General features: G+C 34.7%; 1 protein-coding gene across 3 annotated transcripts in view; it reads left to right on the top strand.

Annotated features, from left to right (window-relative positions):
* The window catches only part of CSMD3 (CUB and Sushi multiple domains 3), a 613,513-nt gene that overhangs the window by 353,468 nt on the left and 246,332 nt on the right, over window positions 1-13,713 (top strand). For all 3 annotated transcript variants that reach the window (XM_010404839.4, XM_010404843.4, XM_010404841.4), the window contains 2 exons: window positions 6,670-6,864; window positions 11,069-11,207. In XM_010404839.4, the coding sequence (XP_010403141.2) occupies window positions 6,670-6,864; window positions 11,069-11,207 (334 nt within the window). The remainder of the gene's footprint in view (window positions 1-6,669; window positions 6,865-11,068; window positions 11,208-13,713) is intronic.

Here is a 13,713-nt window from a genome sequence, read left to right as displayed (position 1 = left end):
TCTACCACAGCATGATTCGAAGGAGAGCATGTCTCTGTCCCAGAAAAATGTGTTACCTGCTGGACTGTATGGAAAAAAGCTTTGTATGGAAAAAATACTTTGTATGAAAAAAAATACTTTGTTGTTTAAGCTTTTTTGCTCTAAAAAAACCTAAACTAACCATTAAATCAAAGAGGAAATGAGAGATTAAGTGAGGTTGGTAATTGAGAGATCCAGACTCCACATTTTTCTCAAATGAATGTTAACAATTTATATTATATTAAATAACATTTCAAGAACTAAATTCCCCTGTCACTTTTTACTTTTCTCACATCATCTTTCACCTCTCCATCTTTTTTTGGTTTGGTTTGGTTTGGTTTAGGTTGTCAGTATTTCAGAGAACTCTTTATTAAGATCTACATTGAACATTGTTGTCTGAATAGGAAAGATAAACTGGCACCAGATTATTCTGTAAACATTGTTTTTCTGGTATTGTCTTATATTTCAGCTCTCAGCCCTCTGATTCATCCTCAGATCATTTGTCACAAATGTAGAATGTAAGCATGAAGAACATGTGGTATCTTCTTATGGGTTTCTATAGGTACCAGTCATCATTGCAAACTAACCTTTGACCGGTAGCTGCATATCTTAGTACCATAACTAAATATTGGAAAGTCAGCAGTTATTCAGACCTACCGAAATATGTAATCAGTTATAATGAAAATGGGATATTGAATCCATGTTTCTTTGCAGAAGTTTTCACATTTGCTCTATATTTTCTTTTTTTTTCATGTTCTTTTAACATTTATAACAGTTCTGCTTATTTAAAGTTTCATTGTGGTGTGCTCAATGCTGTCAAGCTTAAATCTATTAATGAGAAAATGAAAATCAATTATTGGAGGATATAAGGTAGTATTCTAGGATAAATATTAAGGCTGTGTATAATAGGATTTTCTCAAGTCATCCCATTTTGCTCAACTAGAACTAAATATAGGTCAGTTAATGTAGAATTTATCGTAAAAATGAAAGATGTAGAAGTTTAGCATGGAATACTCCTTATATTTAGTTTTTATTTTGAAATAAACTAATTCATCGAACACTGTCAATACTTCAGATTTAGTATTTCAGTGACACAGAAATATACTTACCTTACTTAAATTCTGAGTCTTTAAAAACTTTTCAGGCTTCCTTGGGCATGTAGTAGTCTAATCATGTCACTAAATTATGCACCAATAGTATCAAGTGATACAATTTTAATTTTATAGAGAAGCCACAATCCAATTTTTTTACCAGTTGTATGATGAAACCAATTAACTCTGAAAAGAATTTAAAGAAGTGTTTTACACATTTGAGCAATTTAACACATTGATATTTTTATTTCTTTGCATGGGTGTGTTTGTGCATGTGTTTGTTAAACTCTGTAGCTAAAATCTACTTAGAAAAGCAACAATATCTCCAAATAATGTCTCTACTATTTCTTCAGTGAAGACAGCTGCAATCTGATAAATCACAGAAGTAATCTTTCCATATTAAATAGTTTAAGGCCAAAAGAGATGATAAAAAAAGGAGTGAATAGAATTTCACTCTGTCTTAGCATTTGTAAACCCAAAGTTAATTAAAAATATCCATTTTCTGCTAACACTTCAGTCAATATATTCCAGACCTATCAGTCTCCTTTTGCCCCTTTCAAGAGTAGAAACACTATTTCACAGAAACAGTACATCTTGATCAATCTTTTCTAATAGAATATAGGCTAGTAATGTAAATAACTTCATTGATGTTTATGAGGTGTAGGATAGAGAAGAATAAAACTGCGTTGCTGCTACATAATCTGGTTGTTTAATGGTATTTCTCAGAAACTATTTTAATGTGCGTATTTACTTTTATTACAGAAACATGTGTCGTCTCAGATAATTGTTTTCCTTCCAGTAAAATTCAACATAAATCTAACTTTTGTTGGAAATAAGCAAAAATTAGATTTCAAATGTGTCATCTTTGAGTTATTTCACTAAGCCTAACAAAGATTTTCTAATTAGTTAAGTGTTAGGACTAGATAACAGATATATTTGACTTGAAAATGGATGATACAGAGAATGTTCCAATAACCAAAGGAATAGCAACTCAAAAGGCCGTGATTTTCTGTTTGGAAAATGAGGCAGAAGAGTGTTTTACTAGGTGCAGCAGAACACAGGGACATAGCAACCTAAAACTACATTGGTTTAAGTTGCTATGGAAATGCATACTTACAACCGATTCCTTGTTTTCCCTTTATATCCCAAACCCAGGAGCTGTTAATATTTCTGGTGCCTATGAAGATATTTATAAAGTCAGTCATAAGCTGTATGCATTGAACTCCACAGTTCAAGGGAAAGTATCAACCTTTTATCATATTTGTGACTCCTTTCTGAATGCTTCCCACTTTATATATATCTTTGTTTAATTACAGAGAACAGAGCTAGACATAATATTGAATATAGTCCCATAAATTACAAGCAATAAATTTATATAGTCTCTTTGCTTCAGTCTAATCTATCTGTTCTGTTAGACAAAATGCACGCATTAAGTGCTGTGTCACAATTGGAGGCATGTGACAGAGAATGCATATTTACTTCCCATGACAAAGGAGTTAATGCAGAGGAGACTAAAATTTGCTAGGTCCATCCATGGGCAGGCATTCCACAAACCAGACTCATGCTAACCTCCCTTTGGGCTGAGGTGCATGAGTATTTTGAGGTGGAGAACATCTTCCAGATTGCTTGATTTATGCTAGTGGGTGGACTTCTTTGAGCTGTTGCTCATTGATTGGGGTGTAGGACATGCTGGGCATAAGCTTAGACCTGCTGTTTGTCGCTATGTAGATATTTTTGTTACTGTTTTCATTACAGCTGTTTAATTGTGCTAGCAAAAACCTTATGAATTACATAGCAGCCTGACAAAGGTCAGCTATGGGCCTCTGACATCAGCCTAATTACTTGAGTCATTTCAGCTCAGTGGACAAAGGCACAGACAATCCCAGAGGATGTGTTTATATCCAAAGACTGATTTAGTGTGGTTTATTGCTGTGATAGGGTATGTTCATCACAGCACATTTTTCCTGACAGTCGCTCCTGTTAGACTTTTTCAGTCTCAGTACTTCTCAAGCTAGAATTCTTCAAAGTGCAATGTACTACAAAGTATGATGGTACTGAATGAGCCACTACTTGTTTACACACCTTTAAATAATCTTTCACAATCGTCCTTATTATGAAGTATATTATTTTCTATTCTCTTTTGTTTTTTCAAACTTTTGGTTTTTCTCTGATATTTTCTTCTGAAAGTGCTACCTTTACTCCAAAGTTTTGCTACACTTACCAGCTAAAACTCTTGGCAGGGCAATCCACCAAAACAATTAACTGTGCCAGTGGACTTTCTGGTCCTATTTAAAGGACCTTTCCAAGCTGGCTTTAGATGATGTAGTGGTTTGGTCCAAAATACTCATTACTGTTTACCTTCTGTGAGATAAGAATTAGGAGAAACGCAAAGCAGGCACCAAACTTGAAAGAATATAAAGAAGTTTATTAACAGACCTAAAAGAAGAAAAAAAAAAATCATACCACACCTTCAGAACTCTTCTCCTCCCCCCACCTTTCTCCCTTCTCCCAGTGACAATGTAGAAAAGACAACCCTTGAGATGTTCAGTCTGTTTACCACTTCCATAATAACCTTGTTCAGTCCATTTAGGAAGAGGAGTCTCTCTTGTCCATGCTATGAACACATTATCACAACGAGACAGCCACCCGGGTTGGTTCTCTCCTCGCATGTGAGTCCCTTGCATGACTTGCAGCTTTTCCCACAACTGCTTTCGAGAGTCCACTCTTGAAATTACTGGGGTAAAATTTTAAGGTTGAACTGTTCAGAAAAAAAAGTTCTCTTCACCCATCTCTGGGAGCATTTCATCTCTAAGAACAGAGGCCCTTCTCCTTCCCTGGGAGCAAAAGGTCTTCTTCATCTTTAGGACTATCTCTGGGAGCATCTCTAGGAACTGAGGTTTTCTCCTTTTCCATTTGGAGCAAAAGTCCTCATTGCTTCCATCTCTCCCTGTTCAAACTTCTCATGAAATTACAGCTGCATCAGCACCTGCCTATCTCAGCGCAGGTGCTTTTGCTCACAAGTACAAGTTGAACACTCCACCCCCCATGTCTTCATGAAATTACAACGGGTACTCTGATATATCACAGCTTTACGACAGAATTTCATCTTTAAGCATCTCCTCTTTCTCTTCCTTCAGGTTTTCAGCTCTTCACAGCACTAAAAGGGTTAATCTCACCTAGGCCTTGCAGCTGGAATGCAGCTTATTGAAGTGGAGAGGGGGGAGATCGGAGCCGCTCCAGCTGCCCACAGCAGGGCTGGGGGTTGGGGGGGGGGGGGGGGCGGGGCGGGCGTGGTCCACAGGTGGAACAGGGCTCATCGTCTACAGGATGGCCCTGCATGGGGCCCGCAGCCACTTGTCCCAGCACCAGAAATGAGACAGAGAGACTCTGCCTCGGAGTTTCCTATTCTGAAGTGTGGATCACAGAGGCGGTCACAACTTTAAGTGGCTTAAAGAATTGTCCATATTCAAACTGGCCAGCTGATAGGTTCTGTCAGATCACAGAGGAAGCTGTAAGCACCCCTTTGCAAGAACATCACTTCCGGGGCTATGCTTGCTAACCCATGACAGATGAGATGAGTTGTGATTAGCTACATTCCTGCCTTCCTATCTCATGAGATCTCTGCAGTTCCTTCCCTTATATTTTTGTTTGTTTTTTTTGTTTGTTTGTTTTGTTTTTAATGCAAAATGAGTATTTTAATATTCTTCTGAGTTAATAGCAGAATATCACCATCACCCTGATATATGAATATATTTCCTGGCATTTTTCCTGATATTGCTTAATATACCTGTGCAGTCATGGTAGCTGATGAGTATAAATGCCAGGAAAACTGGATCTCCTCTTTACATGTAATAGTTCATAAGGAACTTTTCCATGGTTTCTTGATTTATTGATTATTAGTAAAATATTAATTTATGATATACCCATGTGTTCTTCTTTTAAGCCTAAGGCTTGTAGTTAATATTACAGCTCCACCATGAAGCTTTTTAGAAGTATCAGCAGACTGAATTGTGCTCATCAAGTAATGTAACTGTAGCCAGGCTAGACTAAGAGAGTGACTGCTGTTGGTGGGACAGATTGTCTTTCACTATCTTGCCTCCCAAAGTCATTCTGTGCAGTACAATTGATTTCATAGGACCAGCAGTGGCAGCAGTTCCTGAGCTGAAATACAGAGCAATTAATTCATTTTTCAGCATTAATAAACTGGTGTCACACACAAACAAGCTAAAACTGGAGACAACATTTATCTACATTTATAGATAACAATATTGAAAATCTATCTCTGGGTTGTCTGAAAGTAGTAAGAAAAACAGACAATCAATGCCTTCCCTAAAAATGATGACTGTGAATAAAGTATTGGAAAAGTTTTTGTAACTCCTCTGAAAAAGTATGGGAATGCATAATTTTTAATGCCATCTTTGAATGATAGACAATTATTCAATGAAAGCACTATTTTCATTCCCAATATATATCTGGCATTGCCTAAGTCAAAATGTCAATAAATAAATGCTTTCTCTTGTCTGTTATGATTTAAAATACCTCTGTAATGGAACATCTGAGAAATCTTTCTGCTAAGTTATTGACATACTACTTTTTAAAAGAAGAAAAATTCATGGGGGGATTTGTATATGTTTTGTCTAGCAGACGCACCAGGAAAACTGCAGGGAAAAAAGTGAAAATCATATTTTTAGGACTTTGTCCATTCTGGTGTCTCCACATGTAAACATATTTATGAAGATACAATTTGCAGTCATCATATGTGAGGAAGGTGGATGTTTGTTCTCACAGAAAAATCAACATTTTAAAAATGATGAGATGTATGTGCAGTATTCTTCATCAATAAAACAACAAAATACAATAACTAATGCATATAATTTAAAGATAATGCTACAAATATGACTTTTCTCATTTTTGGTAGGAAGATGGTCTTTCTTCTCCAAAAGCAAGGTATATTCTGTAGTAAAAGACATGAACAGTCTGTGTCATAGTATCTACATGTATACAGGGAAATCATTTTTTTCAGTTAACCCAGACCTAAACTTGAAATATTCAAAGTTTCAGGTTTTTTTTCTTTGCCAACATAACTGTTTTTGTCACTGTTCACCAGCTCTCAATACAGGAAACAAAATAAAAGATGGTAGGATCAAGGCCATGAAGGTCAGTATGGCTCAAATGGTGAGCTAGTGAATTACATAAACAAAAGATGAGTAAAGTTTTTGTATCATACATAGATGTTTTCCCTGCCCTTCTGAAGGAACATTCTGTCCCATTGTAACATTAAATAGGATGGGTGTTGATGGAAAGAAGAATTTAGCTATCCCTGAAATCTGCCAGCAACAAGCTGTCCAAGCTGAGATTCATTCTGGAATAACTTTATATTTTAAGTCATTAAGTATACTGTTCTACATTTTCTGCAGTTGAGCAAGTTTTTGTTTCTTATTTTTCCCTTTGTTTCCTAATATAAATTGTTTGTTCTTACTAGCAAACAAAATCTTAAAAATGTTGTCTTCTTTGCAAGAGTTCTATTTCCTCTCCCACTTTTCTTTTTTCTCTTAAAAAGCATTTGGACATAACGAGTGCCCGGATCCTGGAGTCCCGATCAATGCTCGGCGTTTTGGTGACAACTTTCAGCTGGGGAGCTCAATTTCTGTTATATGTGAAGAAGGATTTATTAAAACACAAGGAACTGAAACAATCACTTGTATGCTAATGGATGGAAAAGTAATGTGGAGTGGACCTATTCCTAAATGTGGAGGTATGTAAAATATTTCTAATTCAGAAGAACTTGATATAATGCATTTCAAATTGTCACCAAATGAAGTTGAGATTTTTGCAAATGAACAGCGCAGTGCTTCTGTTCTTGCTGATACAATATCAGATTAGAATGAAGATGTTGATTCCTTTGGGTCTTCGGCTATGGTATTTAAAGCTGTTTAAGATGTTTTAGCTCTCTGTTGCAGTACTTGTGTTTCTTCTATCCACAGTGACTCCTAGGCTGGGGAAGAGTTTCTTTGCAATTGATTTTTCTTTTTATAGAAATGAAGTACTTTCATACATTGCAGCCTAAAAACACAGTGTTATACATAGTTCCTTAGACTTGTTTATACTAATTGACACTAAAATATAATCTTTTCTTCATTACTTGTCTATACTCTAAGATCTTTGTACCTAAAGGGGAAAAAAAATAATTCAGCTGTTTGTAATGATTAAAAAATTATTTAATCAATAATAATATAATCACTGCTTTATGGTTTGTTAGTTTCTACTTTAAACAAAAGCTTAGTTCTTATTTTCACTGTGACTGCCTTCCTGACAAAATTTGCACAATTTTAATACATTAGTGTGACTGCTTATAATATGCTTTGCATCCATGTTTATTTTCTATGATGAATGATTATTGTTTCATAGGTATAAGGTGTGTCAGTTTCACTAGACAAGATAGGCTATAATACCTTTTCTTTATTATAAGATTCATGGATCTGTACAACATTGCTAATAAAATATAAAGTTGCATTTTCAATGTTACGTTAAAATCTTAAATTACTGGGAATATTTTTAAGTGTCAGTCCATGCACAATGATAATCTGATCCATAGGTGATCTGAGACTCTGAGTGGAACATAGGTTGAAATCCTAAAGTTTGAGACACAGGTATATTTGTTGTTTTTTATCAGCTGTAGAATTAGATGTATTTTTTTAATTTACGATAAAAAAGGAAGGCAAGTGAAAATATTTTTAAATTAACAATTTAGTTTGGTCTGTTAGGGTGTTCAGAAGTTTTATTGATTGTGTACACCTTTGTCTGTAAAACAGAGTTGTTTGATATAAGCTCTACTAATACCTCATAATTTCATTGTCACAGACATCAAGTCATATGCATAAACTCCACATACTGACTAGGAATGTGACTGATTCCAGCTTTCCTTCCACTTCAGGAATGCCAGAAATTACAGTATGCAGGAGGGAACTTTTTAATAATCTGGTGCAGATGAACAGGGTCAACATACTCCTTTTTCAGGGCAATCCTGGCTAGCCTCTGCTGGGACTTCCTCCCAGCCCTGCCCATGGCCCAGGATCCTATTTCAGCTCAGACAGTCACTTGATTGCTTGATTGTCACCAGACCCCTTTACTCTAAGCAATTCACTCCTGCTCACATTTCTCAGGTGGAGCTGGATCTGTCTGTGAAGGCACTAACTCAGTTTGTGTGCGCGTGTGTGTGTGTGTGCGTGTGTGTGTGTGCATACAAGTGATCATCCCTGGTTCCTGGCTTCTTTTCTTTAGTGGAGGGGTCCTGCTTTTGCTACTCCCTGACAATTTTGAATTTGGGGCTCTTGTTGTCATGCCTTTCATCTTTCCTGTGTGAGGGCTATATGGAGGATTTTCCCATAATCTCTTGTAATATTGTGCTGCTGTACCCATGCTGAAGCTCTAACCTTGGTCTTTCTGCATAACTCCTGCAAGGTTTTCTGCATGACTCCTGCCATTCCATAGCATTAGTGAAAAGGTCTTCAAAAAAAACCATCCAAAACTATGAATCTACAAGATGTTTAGTAATTCTGTGAATAGCCTGTTATCCTAAAAGCTTTTTTCATGCTCACATACAGAAATTTCCTTTTTCACCCCCTGCATCTTGCTATACAAAGAATTAAATACAAATGACTTTGTGAGAATTCTTAGATCAGACTAAGAATTTTTTTTTGCTGTTTGGCATAGGTCTGTGTTTAAAGAGATTCTGCTTGATAACAACCTCTAGTTGTGTTATATTTCTAGAGTTTCATTTTGAACAAATGGGCATTGGGTATCAATCTGTCATACAACCATCAAATAGAACTATAAGAAAGAGCAAGGGATTAAAATCAGTGTAAAAAAGGTCAGGGAAACAATCCTTTGGCAAGATGTCTGGAGAGCTTTATTTTCTAAAAAACAAGGCTCTTTGAGATAAGCCTAGTAGCTCAGCTATTCTGAAGGGAACTACTCCTGGGTTTAGAAAACCAGCATGTGATGGTGAAAGTCAAATAAAAAAAATTCCTTGAATATTTATCTGCAAGAGCCAAAATCAGAGGAAGGTAAGAAACATTTTCTTTAAAGAAAACCAGAAACAAAACACTCCTAAATAAAAAAGAGAAACTATTCCAAATTTAGGCAATCTTCCAGTATGCATTATTTTTAATGCACTATTCATAGGAATATTTTTGTAACAGAGGTTTGGAGCTTTTTGTATTGTAAATGCAACCTGTGTCATGAAAATTTGGTGAGAATATGGAACTTTGTACAAGTTTAGTTATACTGTATTCTAACTATGGGAGTGTACTGGCTCAGAATAAGGCCACCTGGTTCCTATTCTTGTCAATATATTTTGTAGTTTACGGGCTGCATACATATTATGAATATTTAAAAGGGCGTATATACAATAAAATATAGAGATTATGAATGCTGTAGAGTTAACCTTCTGGTTGTTGAGGTAAATATGAGTTTAAACACCTTCTTGTTTAACTGGCACTCTTTACTGAAGGTAGTATGCAAAAGAGACTCTAAGGTAAAAGGTGAGAAGCACCCACTTTAAATCCATCAGTGAGTAAAAAATGAAGCATACAGCTGCATATTTAGAAGTGTTTGCAACATACTGAATTCTGAACTCTATAACTTCTAGAACTCTATAACTTCCTTTTCCCTGCACAGTAGGGAAAAGATGGAACATTATGTCCTAAAAAAACCCCAAAAAAAGCTATTTACAACAATTCATAACTTTAATATAGGATCTTGGTATTCTCCTGAGAAAAATGAAGATCAGAAAAATGTGTAATAATTCATGGTCTTCAACTTGAAGTTGTGTCAAAGAGAGAAAAATTAATCTATTTTTTGTAATGGAGAAATCCATAATAATATAGACAATGATATGTTCTGTGCTCCTTTGTCTAAATGAGCAACCAAAAGGTTTTGCAGGCTGTATTTGGTGAAAAAATCACAACCAGAAATTTAATAAATAGACATGTTTTTGTCAGAAAATGTTGTATATTTTACACTATTTTTAGTAGAGACACTAGTTTGTCAACAGTACAGTACGACCTTTCCAACTTCTTTGCGATACACACTAATAGGAATAGTCAGCTATGACACATAGCTTTTTTTTTTTTTTTTTTTTTTTTGAGTAGCCTTGTGTGCATAAAGACCACTGGAACAATGATTTTATTAAACTCTATGGTGCAGCTTTCTCTTCCTTCAAAGTAACATGCTTCTGCTCTCTAAATGGAAAAGGCCCTGGGTGTCCTGGTGGATACCAAGTTAAACATGTGTCCTTGCAGTAAAGAAGGCCAGTGGCATCCTGGGAAGGATAAGGCAAGCTGTTGAGCAGGTTGAAGCAGGTGATCTTTCCCCTCTGCATGATTACTGCTTCCAGAAGTATATATTACAATATTTATATATATTTTCCAATTAAAAAATATCAACTAATCTTTGTAAGAATGGTAAGTGTGTCTTTTTCATGAATGAGGAATTTGAACTGCCAACATGCCAAGCAAAATGTATGTGGTATGACAGTGGATTCATGTCAAAGTTAAAACAACAGTTCTCTGGTTTCTAGCTTTATACTCAGCTGAAACTAGCAAGTTTTTCAAGTCTCTCTGTCCACAAGTACAAGCAAAAATAATGACACTTTGTAGAGACCATGTTTTGTTTATGTTCTTCAATGCAGGAAAATGTATTATACACATAAGAATACAGTAGGGAAAAATTTTTTTCAGAATTATTGAACAGTTTGTTTTGTCTTTTTATTGTCTTAATTCAGTTATCTCCATCTAATTCTGAACACCATAGAGCCTGTCAGCTTTGAAGCCATTGCGTCTTCCTGCAACTGGATTTTCAATCTTTATTCATTCTAATTGTCCTATATTGAAAGTGATAATTATGAATTGCATTTAATAAATTTGGATTATTTACCTTTCTCTTTGTTTCACTTTTAGCTCCATGTGGTGGGCATTTTTCATCTCCAAGTGGAGTAATCCTTTCTCCAGGCTGGCCAGGGTATTATAAAGATTCCTTGAATTGTGAGTGGGTGATAGAAGCTGAACCTGGACACTCTATCAAAATTACATTTGAAAGGTCTTGGCTAATGTTTTTCTTATTTAATGTTTTCCAGTTTTTACTCAGAAGCAGGAGTTATTAGCTTTATCATAATATTAATTTGCACTATCTCTAAAGTCAAATAATTGTATTATCATGTAGGACTTTCTGAAACTCCTTCAGAGCATAGATACTATGTTCAGTGTAATTTCTACTTTGATGTGCTGAAAAGCATTTGAAATTTCTACCCTCTTGCCTATATTGAAGCCTGTTTTGCCCAGTTAAAAATGTTGTCTATTTTTAAATATTAGTATGTTTCATTTGCTTGTAACTATATTGCTATGATAAATTGCTAAGTTCTTTCTTTTCCCTCAATATCACATAATCTTCAACTCTGAAGAATTGAATCAACTGTGAAAACGAAATTAAATGCAGTCATATTTTTATCCACTCTGAATATTTAATTATCATATCAGCTGAGCTAGTGTTGTGAAAGGACTATGTGCTCTCAGGATGGAGTTCCAATGTCCCCAAATTACTGCAGCATTCCACTTTTCCCAGACTGATGTCTGTTACTAACATCCCTTCCTGATTCAAAGGATTAAAATGTGCTGAGCACCTTACATTTCTCATGGTAGCAAGATGTTTGCATTTAATTTGAGCACTTTATCAGAAAACAAGACAAAAAATGCAATAAAGAATGCTATTCTTCTTATGTTTTAGATGATTTTTAATTGTAAATATTAAAAAAATTACTTGACAATCCAGTAAAAAAGTGCCATTGATTATGAAAATTATAGTGTACAAATATCATACAAGTACTTTTCAGTTGATCTATATGCAGCATGTTTTGACTAGGCCTGCTCACACTTGACTTAAAAGAAGGTATTTCTTCATTTTAATGCAATTCAAAAGTTGTTTTTAGCAAGGGATGAAATTCATATTCTCTTAGCAAAATTTGTCACTGTGATAAGATTTTTAAAACCTTTTCTTTAGTACTATAGCTTACACTATATTAAAGTGTTCATGGAACAATATAAACAATCAAAGGACATGTAATATGTGCACTTCAAAGTTATTTTCTATCCTTACCATCACATGAAAGTTAGTCTTCCAAAATCACTAGTATCTCACTTAAAATAATGATTTGCCAAATTTTTGCCAATTAGGATACAATAAAAATTTCAGTAACTCCCTCCTGCTGAAACTTCTGTTAAGTTTTTGAAAAGAAAATTGTCATTTCAAATAGTTGATTTTTAATTCAGCAATTAATTTAAACTACACATTTGGTGTGGACAGTCATTTCAAAGTAAAAAGCATTTGCCTTTGTATTTGCAAAATACAATGCCAGCTGCATTTTTTCTTCGCGCCTGAGTTTTACTAAATCTGACAGTATCTTGCATACATTTTTTGTTCGCAATATATTAATGCCTTGTCATAAAATTGCACAACCTCTATTACTCTTGTAAGTAAGATCAATAAGAACAAGATGTGGTCTCTTTGGATCACAGAGAAAGCTTCTATCCTCTTTATAACACTTTTTTTTTTCCATTGCTGCTTATTTTTGACACTCTCATTACTTGTCAGAAATTGGTCTGATATGCATACTGCTCAGATGCAGCAATCCAGAGACGCCCTACTCACATATAAATGTTTACTTTTATGTATCTTTGTGAAGAAGTACACTTAAAAATACATCTAGGTATGTTCACACAGATGCACTTAGATATATATAGTTACGTCTGGATGCAAAGAAAAAGTTATTCTATAAATCAAATGATGAAAGAAATCTTTATAGTGTAATAAAAGAAAACATTTTGTAAAATACTGTCATTTTTTTATTTACACATTGTTATTTTTCACAGTTTAAATTTGCATTCTGAGTCATTTATACACTAGCTTTTTAAAGACTCATTCTAGTCTTGGCTACCCTTGTTCTGCTGCTCCTGCTTGCAAATTTTCAGCTACACTTTCTTAAAAGAACAGGATAATTTTTTTTTAAATATACACTTTTAAAACTATAGCCAAATCAGTTTCTTATACAATTAAAAAAACCAATTCATATTTTGCCCAGTTCTTTACATTTCAGCTTTGTCCTGAAAAACACACATACTTTTTCTAGCCTTTATTGATGCAAATACCAAAACTTCCACTATACGTGTGGTTATTTGAAAGGTTTTTAATTTCTTGGTCAGGGAAAAACATTTATAGTACATGTCTAGAACTTTTAAATAATTTTTGGATTTTCTAAGTTTCCCACTTGCAGAGTAGTTCCCTTTTAACCTTCCCATCTTCCTATATCTTCTCTCTTACAACATTGGATAGGAGAAAGGTTCTGCATTCCATGACTGTATGCTAAAGTGTTCCTGTGCCAAGGAGATAGAGACATGTGAAAAGAAGATCTACACATAAAGCAAATAAAATAACTATGAACTTTTGTGCTTTCAGTGTGAAAAAATAACATTTTCATATATTGTTATATGATTGTGCATGTATATTTTAAAAAGTTTATTTCTGTTCTACAGGCATAACTAAGATAGATAAT

The sequence above is a fragment of the Corvus cornix genome, chromosome 2 (assembly GCF_000738735.6).
Source record: "Corvus cornix cornix isolate S_Up_H32 chromosome 2, ASM73873v5, whole genome shotgun sequence".
In the NCBI taxonomy this organism is placed as follows: domain Eukaryota; kingdom Metazoa; phylum Chordata; class Aves; order Passeriformes; family Corvidae; genus Corvus; species Corvus cornix.
This window is presented reverse-complemented; position numbering and strand designations above follow the sequence as displayed.